The sequence below is a fragment of the Rhododendron vialii genome, chromosome 8a (genome assembly GCF_030253575.1).
Source record: "Rhododendron vialii isolate Sample 1 chromosome 8a, ASM3025357v1".
Lineage (NCBI taxonomy): Eukaryota > Viridiplantae > Streptophyta > Magnoliopsida > Ericales > Ericaceae > Rhododendron > Rhododendron vialii.
This window is the reverse complement of record NC_080564.1, coordinates 1,152,994-1,165,065: the sequence shown is the minus strand read 5'-3', so window position 1 is coordinate 1,165,065 and position 12,072 is coordinate 1,152,994. Positions and strand designations below refer to the sequence as shown.

The following is a 12,072-nucleotide window of genomic DNA, read 5'->3' as shown; positions in this document are numbered from 1 at the left end:
AAACTCTATAAATACTGAAGGATGATAACCCTAAGAGGTACACGCCACAAAACACAAAAACCCTAATCTTCTACTTTACTCTCTGCACATTGCCGGAGTGCCTTGCCGGCTAACCCCCGGTCAGGTCTTAATCATGCGTTCACTGTGCAGATCAGAACAAGAAGACTAGGAAATCAACAAACTAGCTGAGGAGGAACTTGAACCAAGGACGGGCCACAGAAATAAAGCCATTATATATCAACAGTGTGCAAAGTGGGATGTTTATTTGTTTGATGTATAAACAAATAGTACAGTTTATTGAAGTATGGGTTGGAGGAAGCAAGAGGGATACAATGAGACATACCAATTGCACCAAAACAAGCCCTATAATAATAATAATAATAATAATAATAATAATAATAATAATGTCTCATTATAAGTAGTAGTCTACATATGTAGTAGTATATGCAAAAGTGATCCAATATGTGTTGTTTGATCTTTTTAAAAAAAAAGGAATGGACGTGAGAGAAAGAGAAAAATTAAGAAGGGATTTTAGTAGTGAGAGAATCGGTTGCAGTAGGGAAAGAAGGGGGCCTCTCTCTCCCTCTCCAATAATTGAACTTAAAATGGACCTCTACTTGCATTGCCCTATAAAGTTAAGTCTCTTATTCCATTTTCTGTTGTCCCACAATTTAGGTATCTTTTGCAGAATTCAATGCCCATTTTTTAGCACCTAAGCAAAACTCACAGCCAACTAATAAAATAATGCTAAGGCAATATTGGAATGTAAGAATTTGTACAGTAGAATTATTATGTATATCAATAAAAAGTTCGAAATCCCGAAGAGATACCGTTTTTTTTGGCACGGAGGAATTAGTAGTTTATTTCAGTTAAGGCACCAATGATGTGGGAATCCCACAGCTAGTGGACTCCTTTCCACGTCCGAAAGACACCCATCTTTTGTCAAAAACTAATCGGAGAAGTGTCCCCATTCCAAACATTCGTGTGTTATTTTCACATCAACCAACCCCCCTTTTGAGTGGATTCCAACTCTCTCTCATTCAATCAATCCGAAGATCCCGCACAACTAGTGGTGGGTTCCTTTTCTCGAAGGAATAAGAGCCTCTCCTAGTGTTGACGTAGCGTATTGTATCTAGAATAATGTTACGGACGCAGAAATCGACTATATAAATGACCGCATAACATGTTTATGTCGGCGTAGATTGTTTTTTCAGAAAAAAAAATTTACCAGCGCGTCTCGCCGAATCACGCGCTGGTAAAATATCTGATGGAGTACCATTTAAAATATATTTGTGTTCCTGGAATTAATCTATTATCCAATACAGTAGAAATGAAGGAGATTACACTCATATCTTGCTGAGGTACGTGGGGTTCCCCCAAATGTCTATGCTTCCATCCAATTTTAATGGGTCTAATTAAGTACATAAATTCATAGGGGCCTCATGCCTAAAATGATGTTTCATGTTTCAAGAACATGGGGGCAGCTTTTGTGGGTGAGTTTAATATACAAAAAAAGAAAAGAAAAAAAGAGTTCATATAATTTGTGCTTACAAAGGGGTTTCTCGAGGCTTATTAAAATTCTAACAAATGTCTTCTTTCTCCTTGTCTGAGAAAAGGATGTGTACTATGTTAGATCAGGGGTATGGAAAAAAGGAGGCAACATAAAAATAAGAGAGACTACATGTACATCAGATAAATTTTAATTAAAGTGGAGTCATTAATTAATTTTCTTTAACTTTATCAAGACATTACCCACACGTACAGCTCCAGAGACAAACGAAACATATGAAGAAAATATCACATGAAACAAGAACTCGGACACCGTGTTTATTAGGTTATTAACATTTACATCATATCATGTTAAGCGGCGGAGATAACAATATGAAGAGATGCGGCTAGTAGTAGAGGTAATAAGTGAAGAGAGATAAAGAGATAAATGATTGAAAGTAAGAGAAATCTAGAAAGAATCTTTTGAAAAATGCTTTTCAAAAAGAGAAGCAAACACAGCATTGAAGTCTCAGGCCCATACCCTCGTTATATATAGGTCTAGCTAGCTAGGTTAGACGCCTCTCCCTTTGTATCCCCCCCTCCCCCTGGCCTCCCCACTAGGACTGCTAAACCCTAGCAAGATATTGAACTCATAACGGGCCAGCTAAAGGACAAGTTTGTGTTTTAGTAGTAAAACCAACAATACCTTCGGAAATGGGTACTGACACTGTTTCTTAGGACGCAACCAAACCAGTTACTCTGTTTTGCACCAATTATTGACCTCAGGAAGAGGAGGAACACAGATAATATATGAACGAACAAGCTACCTGGTGACGTGCATTATTAATTATTGGACTTGGTTGATAAGTCCATATCCAATATTAATTTGAAATATTTGGTCGATCAATACATTAGGGCATTTTGTAGTGGCCCATAAGAGGCACACAAAAAAGTCTCTAAAAATTACCCACCGGTTACTCTATCACACTGTTTCTTCCCACCTGCATGTGTTAGCCACGGCAGCGAGCACGAGCGTATTACGCAGCTTATGCAAAGCCATAAATCGAACACTCCCCATGAGATTCGTAATTGCCTTGGTTTAGCTTATAGGATATGCTTGTCTAAAGTTGTAAAATATATGTGCTTGTCTTGATGCCTTGTGTTTCTTGTCATAGACAAAGCAGATTTCAAGGGTACATCTTTCATTTTGAGACGTATCCTGTATCCATAAGCTTCATATTCGGCAGGAGTTTACTCCCTAAAATAGGACCATAGCTACACCCTCGCGTTGACCCCACAAGTCTCCGATCCAATAGCACAAATACTATTACTACCACCACCACCACTTTTGTTTCACAGCTAGAGCTAAGCCTTTTTGACTCAGCATGTCATGTAGTTAATCTGAAACAGGGATTTGATTAATTAATTCCAATCTGGTCCACAAACTTTAGCTGAATCTAATACTCCATCCGTTTGGATTTCTGGATTTAATTGTCCCTAGTTCTATTCTAACCGGCTAAAAAAAGGGTTATATCTTTGAATTCATAATGAATTTCATATCGAATATGGATCTTATTTGATAGATTTCGATTAGTTTTATAATACAATATTTTCGAAATCACGTAAAATATTATACTAAATTGAAAGATATAATCGATTGAAAAATGGCACAAACTCCAAAAAAATACAATTAAATCCGGACGGAGGGAGTAGTAAATTTTTTGCGATTATGTCGTTATCTCTCCAGCTGGTTCCTGCCGAACATAGCCTACAGATAGATTGCTGATCATTTGATTGGGTACGGCGGGCGGTTCTTCGTAGCAGCTCTATCTGATGGGTACCCAACTCTAAAGGTGGCAACCTATACATGCATGAATGCTGAATGTCACATAAAATGGTCCATACACTTGGAATTAAGTTTGGAACAAACACCAAAATTAATATTAATTACTACTAAGTAATACTAACATTTTGTTGTTTTTAGAAATAACAGCAAATAACTTCTGATCATGATAGTTATTTTGTTAGGTACTGTCTTTGTGTATTATGTCTATTTTTCTGTGTTGTTTCCTTCTATTGGTAACTGATGAACCCGGAATGGATGAGGTCGGGATGGACCTGGACTACAGAAAAGGGGAGGCCGAGGCCGAGACCTCCACCAGATTCCCATTATGGGGATCGGAGGCGGGGGCCATTTCACGGACACATAACTTGACTTCACTGATCGGTGGACTTGTGACCCGGTTCATTCGTCCCAAAACACAGAAAGAAATGTCCATATATACATCATGTCCAAGCCCATGAATTGCTACACCAAGTGGTGGCACGTATGATCAGTTGGTGACAGTATATATATAGGGATAACGAAGATTGCGGCTTAGGTAAACTTCTCTTCTTTCTTCTTCCTTTCAGAAATTCCTAATTCCTTCTACTGTTAGCTACTGACTTGATCATCGATCGGAGGGTTCTTGAAGACACCAATCCCGGTGTTTCTAAGGCCTACTAAACCTTTCTTTCTCAAAAACCGTGAGCTCGGATCTACCGGACAAGATTTGGACGTCACCAGTCTCCATATAGGTTGAACTGATAGCGGAGCTTGCTAAACAGCTTTAATCACACGAAAGTGTGCACTGGAAATAAAATTTGATAGTCAAAGGGTTTTCCAATGAGAGAGAGAGAGAGAGAGAGAGAGAGAGAGTTTATTGCAATTTAGACTTAGTACTTGCCAAGTTACAAAGGGTTTTGTTGTTCTTGTAGTTATCTAGATACCAACAAGACTTTCAAGGTCTTAAAGCCAAGAGAAAACCCATTTTTTTTTAAACTATATTTCTGATTCCTTGCTCTTTCATTTTTTTCCCTTAAACAAGAAAATACAAATTATCATCCCGCCCTCGGACATTTTTCAATTGGGAAGTGATACTTTCGTTTCTTGAAGTCGTCTTCTTAGCCTGAATTTTTGTCGCAACGACTTCCTTTTCCATTGTACCAATCGCTGCAAAAAATTCATAACCTACAATAAAAAATAAAATGGAATTAAAGAGATTGAAGTAAACAATAATTACAAAAAAAAATAAAAAATTATCTATTAACATGAAAAAACAATATTACTGATCAACAAATACAAGTGGTGCATTAAGGTACTTGCCTCGGATGGCTCTTGTAAAGAATAAGATGCACTTGTCTCCTTGGGAATCTTGGAAACAAGAATGCCAAAGCCTTGTCCTCTCTCTCTTAAAACCTAATTCAAATGACAGCTTAAATGTTAGTAGTAGTTTAAATTTGGGACTACATAAACAATTAATATCACATTCGGAGTATTGGATATACCTTGAATGCATCTTCATCTGTTCGATCGTCTCCGATGTAAACAGGAAAAATGTCAGCAGAATTAGCAAACCCTGAAAGAAATCCAAAAGTTATTTTTTATTATTCGTTTGAATGGGCTTTCTTTTTTAACCTCCGTTTTGGATATTGGTTTTATGTTTAAGCTTACCTCAAGGCCCATAAAAAAAAATGTAAAAACAAAATGTTTTAAGTTATATAATTCTCTAGTAGCACTAGGAAGTGATTTAAAAAATTACTAGTTATTTCTTTTTTGATTAGGGGAGGACTCAATGAGGGGTTTACAAAAACAAATTCTATCACATACTCCAAAAAAGAAAAAGAAAAAAGGAGGAGTTAATTGAGGGAAATGTATAAAATCAATAAAATTCAAAACTCACCAAGAGACTCCAACAAAAATTCAAGGGCCTTCCCTTTGTCCCATTTAATCGTAGGACGGATCTCTAATACCTGTATTAATTAACACAATCACCATCATTATGTCAGACAACCCTCACTCAGACCCATATAAAAATTAATTAATTAGACCAATATAATAATTAATTAAATGCAGTGCCAGACCTTTCTTCCTTGAGTCAGTCGAAGCTTTGGGTACTCCTTTAATACTGCCCTCACCAGTAGCGCCAGCTCGCTCCATTTCTGCCATTTTTCTTTCTTAATTAGGTCAGATCTTTTTCAACTACTATTCATTTAAATATATAACAGCTTACGTTCTCCTCAAGTAATCTCTCGACCGATTATAAATATAATGACCAGACAAACTTTCAAGGGCTCTTACGATTTTTTTTACTTGTGATGGCTTGCTATTTATGCTTTTATGATTAACTTTGAATGCACGGGATAATAACTATACCTTTTCATCAACGCAGCGAAAATGGACAGAGAGGCAAAATTTGTTATGTTCCACCTTAGCACCGGGAGTAAATTTAGTTTTCTCCAACAATGATTTGTAAACCTGGAAAATTAGCAGCAAAATTTAAAAAAAATAATGAAGTTCAGATTTTGCACATGTGGCCTATACGGATTATACATATTAACAGAGTCTTTCTCAGTTCAATAACCTCGTCTATCATCGGAACAAATTCACTAGCTGGTTGGAAGAGAACAGCCTGATGATCAGTACCCTGGATGAAATTATAAATAAAAGAGTTAAGACAATAATAATATAGAAGTATTTTCAGAGAGGAATTCAAATCTATGGAGTAGTTTGATTCACCTTATAGGTCAATCTTTTGCATCCTTAATTTCTTTCAAAATTTGTAATAAATCGGTTTATTACAAATTTAATTAAACGGAAGGAGGCAAAAGAATATTGATCTTACAAGAAAGCCAATTCTAAAAGTAAACCACTTAGAAAGCCAAAGCTAGATACAGAGGAAGATTATTTCACTCACATTCTTGTAAATGGAACCTTTGGATGGCCCTTTAATGTCCATTCCATGGCTTCCAGCATAGTACAATTCTGCTAATCGAACAAAGCTGTACACCTACAACACCAACAAATAAAATCCCTGAACAGAATTTTTTTTTTGACAAAAAGTGAAGAGTGTTATTCATATGTAGGCAAAAAGCCTATACATCATAGAGTGAAGAACCCTATAGAGGCAAGATGGTTGTCCACAGGTCGGACGAACCACTAGAAAGAGCCTGAACAGAATTGAACCACTTGATAGAGAGCAAAAAAAAAAAGAAAAAGAAGGTACCTTATCTCTACACCTCCCACTCACAATAGCAGTAGGAAAATGTCTAGCAAGTTTTCTCACCGTTGCTCTCATCTGTGGGTATCAAACAGTCATCAGCAGAAAGAAATATTGACAGTAGAAGTAGGAGTGTGTTTTGAAGAAGAGAGGACTTTGTACACGAAAGATTAAAGGGAAACAAGAACTAACAGCGTCAGACATGAAAGCTCGATCTGGGTCGTCGACGATCGGGGAAAGGGTTCCGTCGTAGTCGAGAAACATCACTATTTGCTTCCCCTTTGATGCTTTTGTTATCTGCTCGAACATTTCCAGAGCTGATGGGTGCTGATTCTGTTCTCTCAAAATGTTGCACACTAATTAGATTGTCTCATTCTTCATTTCTTTTTTTAAATCATAATTAGATGCGTCATTCTGCAAATATAGAATTCAGAGAGAGAGAGAGAGAGAGAGAGAGAGAGAGAGAGAATTCCGTGGTCTGGGACCATTCTTTAGAGATACGAGTTTGCATGTTTTGTATGGCGAAAGTACTCTGTGCAATCATATATACAACATGGCCTACTGATGTGGTGTGATAGCTCCACTTATGCTCAGAGTCGTTTGTGCAAGAGTGCGGCCGAGGCCAAGTTGGCAGTGCTGAGTGGTTAGGCAATTAAGTCTAGGGCCCCACCTCGTGCACACACGGCCAAGTATGATAGAATTGTGACACCATACCACCACGCACGACGTGGTGTGTGCACAAAATACTTTCTCATTTGCATGAGCTCTAGATGCATGGTAGTATGTTTCATCCATTTCTAAGATTGTGAAGGTCTTGGACTCCTGTCCCACGGGATTATTTTTCCTCCGAGTCGTCCTCTCTTTCCATGTAACATAAAAGTGTAGTAAGCATATATGCATCGGAGGCAACATTGGATGCAACGGTAACATCATTCTGCAGTCTATAAGAAACATAAATAGTAAATATTTAATTCAGGTAAGATTATTTTGTCTCTCGTTATCTTGACATGGATCACTCATCATATTTCATTTAAGCCTATCACTTCGGATTGATGTTACGCTAATTATTTATTCTCTTAGGATATGCATGTATGGATACTATAGTTATGTTTATGAATTAGCCTAAGATATTGTGTATATTTTTCTGATTCCAATATACTCCAATGAGATGCGATTCTTGAAATAGATAATTTCGAGTAAAAACCAAGGCCGTGGAGCTTAAATGATTGATGTGTGTGTGTGTGTGTGTGTTTGAGAGAGAGAGAGAGAGAGAGAGAGAGAGAGAGAGACTTACAATCCAAGAGCTTTGGTCTTGAGAGAGAAGAGGTGAGGATTTGAGATGGGTTGGTGAGGAAGCCCTCATAGAGTCGATCCACGCGTTGAGTCTCACTCCACCTTCGATATCAAGGCTATGGAGTAGCTTCTTCCGAGAAATGGTGATGTAACGACGGGCCGCCAGTGGTGCTTGTTGCGCCGCCGTCGTGAACAACGACGACCCCGCCACCTCCACCGTTATCGCCATATTAATATCCGACTTGTTGTCGGAGACCGCCCCATTCTGATTCTTCATCTTGTCTATTTCTTCAATCAAACTCACTACAAAAACCACCCAAAATCACATTATCAGCACTTAATCCCGAGTCATCACTGATCACTCCCTTTTCTTGATTTATGAATCCTCTAAAATCATATTTAAAACTTACCCACTTTAGGAAAAAAAAAAAAAGAAAAAAAGAAAGAGATTAAGGTGTTGATTGAAAGCTGCTGGTTAGACCCAAAAGCGTTAAGTAAGAAGCTGAGAACAGAGAGGAAACAGAGAGCTCTGTTTCTTCAAAAACAGAATGAGAAGAGACTCAATTTGGGAGACTAACCACTTTGGATACTCAAAACGGGTGGAAGGCCTGAGAGAGAGAGAGAGAGAGTGTGTGAATACTGTGACTGTGAGGGAGGAATTCAGCCCCAAGTTGTGGTTTTAGAGAGAGAGAGAGTGTGTGAATACTGTGACTGAGGGAGGAATTCAGCCCAAGTTGTGGTTTTATAGTTGTAAGTTGCAACGGACGTACCGATGGCAAAGCAAAGTAGTGATGGGGCCTACATGGTAACCCACACGGCCACACCCATGGACCCAACAACGGGTTCTAACTTCCACAGGGTCCCACCACACGTTACTGACACGCCATTCCGCCGTCTTCGCCGTCCCCGTAGCAGTCACCCACAGGTGGCGGTTATTGCCCCTGGTATACAAAAATTACGGCGTGCGTGCATTCTGTCCTAAACGACCGACAACAATTACGAGCGTGGATCCTCTGCTTGTTACCACACCCGACCCTAAATGATAGTCTATTACGAATAGTTGCGAAGCCAGAATTTTGCCAAGAGGTTGATATTAGGTTTGCAAATGAATTGAGTTGTTCGAGAGCCGCTCGTTGTTCGGCTTGTTTAGGCAAAGGCAAGAGAAGATTCGGCTTGACTCATTGAGTAATTGAGCTGAGTTCGAGCTCGAATTCTATACTCCTTTAGTAAATAAGCCAAGTACCACACTCAAAAGCTCGGCTCGCAAAAGCTCGACTCATTTTACATGCTAGGTTCGTTTAAAGAGTCTTGTTAAGTAAATTAGTTAGATTCCACTCGTTTGTAAACGAGCTGAGCTTGAACTCTCTAAAGCTCGGCCCGGCTCGTTTGCACCTCTAGGTGACACTATGCAATTGGAGTTTACTAGTACATGTTACACAAAGATAAAAAGTTAACCGTAAAATTGGACTATTCTCAGGTTTTATTTTATTTTATTTTCTTAAAATGAATAAAGACTTGATCCAACTATTATGTGATCTTTAAATGAAAGTCAGTGATATATATATATATATATATATATATATATATATATATATATATATATATATATATATATATATATATTTATTTATTTATTTATTTATGATTCGCACCGTTTATTTCTTTTGTTGCTATTTTTCATCATGTGGGTGAAAAATCAAGTTATGTAGTTATTGATAAGTACCTAAATTGACTATCTCTAGTGTAAATGTTTTTTATTTTATTTTAAATAACATGTGATTTTTGAATAAAAAATAAAGCATTTATGTGCATAAGTAGTATAAATTTTTAAATTTCTTTACACCGAATTAGATATCTCAAGTAGTTGTTTAGTTTGGTGAAAGAAGGATTAATATCAAGCAGATATAATCAGTATTCCAATTCTTTCCGAAATGCTGTGGAGATAAGAGACAAGTCATTCATCCGTCATCATCTCTCTTCGCAACGCAATAAAGAAGTCTAACAGTTTCAATCGGCAAAGCTATCCGGAAGGGGAAAGATTGAATCTTGAAAGACTGAGCCCTCAGCTAGCAAGATCGGAAGGTTTTAGGGTGCGTTTAGTTGGATGGAATGGAATGTGAATAGGAATAGAATTAAGAATGGAATAGAATTGAAGGAATTGAAAATGGAATAATCATTCCCATTCTCATGTTTGGTTGCGCTTATGAATAGTTATTCTCATCTCTAATGGAATAATGTAGAAATAGCAATTTTTAGAGTAGCAATAGTAATTTTTGGGGTGGCAATAGCATTTTTTTGTAGTGGCAATAGTAATTTTTGGTGTGGCAATAGTGAATGTTGGAGTGGCACTAGTAATTTTGGTGTGACAAAGAAATGGAATAACAATTCCTTAATTTTTTGGATGGAATGACAATTCATTTACTAAGGTGAATAATAATTTCATTTGGAATCATAATTCTATTATTCAATGGTGAACCAAGCATTGAAATAAGTATAAGTCATCGGAATGACTATTCCGTTCCAACATTGATGATTCTATCTAACCAAACATTAGTGTCTTCTTAAGAAGGAATAGCCAACTTCTTGGGGGTGAGCTTCGATCACGAGGAGAGAAGAGCGGACCATTGAAAGTCTCAATTCTTATGGGGAATTCTTCGGCTTAGCAGCTTAGATATCATTTATTATCGGAAGGGGCCGGTGATTCCTATGGAAGAGGCAGGGGAGTGAAAGCCACTCAATTGCTTGTTAAATTGAGGAGCAGGAGATTAATCCGACATCGATATCACCTGAACAAAATGTAACTGTAATAAGATAAATTCACGGACGTAAATGTCTCATAAGTACAATTATAAGGTAGTGTTTCGGTTTACCCCCTAAAAAATATGTACTTATTTGTAATTTTCAAGCTTAAAAATAATAGACTTATTGAAATAAATAAAAAAATGCAATATGGATCTTGTTTAATGAGATCTATCAAACCCTACAAAAAAAATTAAAAAATTATTTTCGTAAACCCATTATTTTTAAACTTAAAAATAGGTATTTATTTTTTAAGTACTTATTTTGGAATGTGGAGTGGGAGCCAAGTACACTATTCATAAGTACGAGTTGAGTTTTGTTCACCTTCCACTTAAGAGGGTGAACATTACCCTCCTTTCTATTGGTTGAAATGATGTGGACCCTACCACAAAGTGATGTCATGCTTACCAAAAAGTGCATTGCATGGTAAGCATGACATCACTTTGTAGTGGGGTCCACACCATTTCAACCAATGAGAGAGAGGGTAATGTTCACCCTCTATTAAGGAGTGTGAACAAAATTGCACTCCATAAGTACACATCTATACTTGTAAAAGAATGGCTCGAATAGTCCAGTGAGACCATGATGGTTCCGGTTGTACGAGGATCACAAGAGAATCTTGATTAGGTCCATATTATGAGTATCAGATGGGAGAATCTTGATTAGGTCCATGAGTATCATATGCGAGAATCTTGATTAGGTTCATATTAATTATGAATATCACATGAGAGAATCTTGAGTCCAACAATAACTCTAAATTAAGTGAAAAATAAGGATTGATAACAAAATAAGTGTGAAATAAGGAACAAATAAAAACAAAAAATTAGATCAAATTTAAAACTAGTCCAGTACTATAAAGAAAGAAAATATAGTTGACAAATTCCACTCTTTCTTGCTTTCTTTTGTCTTCGTGGGACTTTTTTAAAGATTTAAAAAATAAAATGTTGAACTAAACCGGAAAACAAAAATGGTTGACCATAACTAAAATAAAATTACGCTGGATCAGTTACTAAACTACCCAGATTCATTCCAAATTCGTCAATTCCCAAATTAGTAGTAATTTCTAAATATAGTAGTCGATCATAAAAAATGCTAAATAGCTAGAGTCACCGATCATAGCGTACTTGCTAAGGAAGTTGGGGTCTAATCTCATTAATAAGTGAACCCCAAAGAAATTGACGGAGAGTTGGGGTTGGCTTGTTTAAAGATTTCAAGCTCGAGACTTTTCCAAGTGCTATTATTTTGTAGGGTTAGTTCGTAAATGAAAAGTGAGTGCCAAAATGAATATTGAAAAACTCACACAACCTTAGTAGAAAATAATAAAGTTTATCTGTCACCCTATTTAAGAGCATGTATACAGCTAACGCTCTTATATTGCATGTGAGAAAAACTTATTAACAGAGTCTCCGTAAATAAGATTTATGATGCTCAATCTCGTGCATCCAAAGTATTT

General features: G+C 37.0%; 1 protein-coding gene across 2 annotated transcripts; it reads right to left on the bottom strand.

Moving 5' to 3' along the window:
• Positions 1-4,173: 4,173 nt before the first annotated feature.
• On the bottom strand, positions 4,174-8,533 carry LOC131298201 (probable trehalose-phosphate phosphatase J). 2 transcript variants are annotated; one of them, XM_058323548.1, is made up of 12 exons: positions 8,399-8,533; positions 7,822-8,123; positions 6,720-6,860; positions 6,534-6,605; positions 6,225-6,317; positions 5,892-5,954; positions 5,684-5,785; positions 5,392-5,469; positions 5,211-5,280; positions 4,816-4,886; positions 4,634-4,726; positions 4,174-4,498 (listed from the first exon to the last, which is right to left on the bottom strand). In XM_058323548.1, exons 2-12 carry the CDS (start codon positions 8,095-8,097, stop codon positions 4,391-4,393), a joined length of 1,167 nt encoding a protein of 388 aa, XP_058179531.1. In that variant the 5' UTR covers positions 8,098-8,123; positions 8,399-8,533; the 3' UTR covers positions 4,174-4,390. The 2 variants fall into 2 exon arrangements, with proteins under 2 accessions (XP_058179531.1, XP_058179530.1); XM_058323547.1 differs by having other exon boundaries at positions 8,231-8,498.
• Between the last annotated feature and the right edge of the window lie 3,539 nt (positions 8,534-12,072).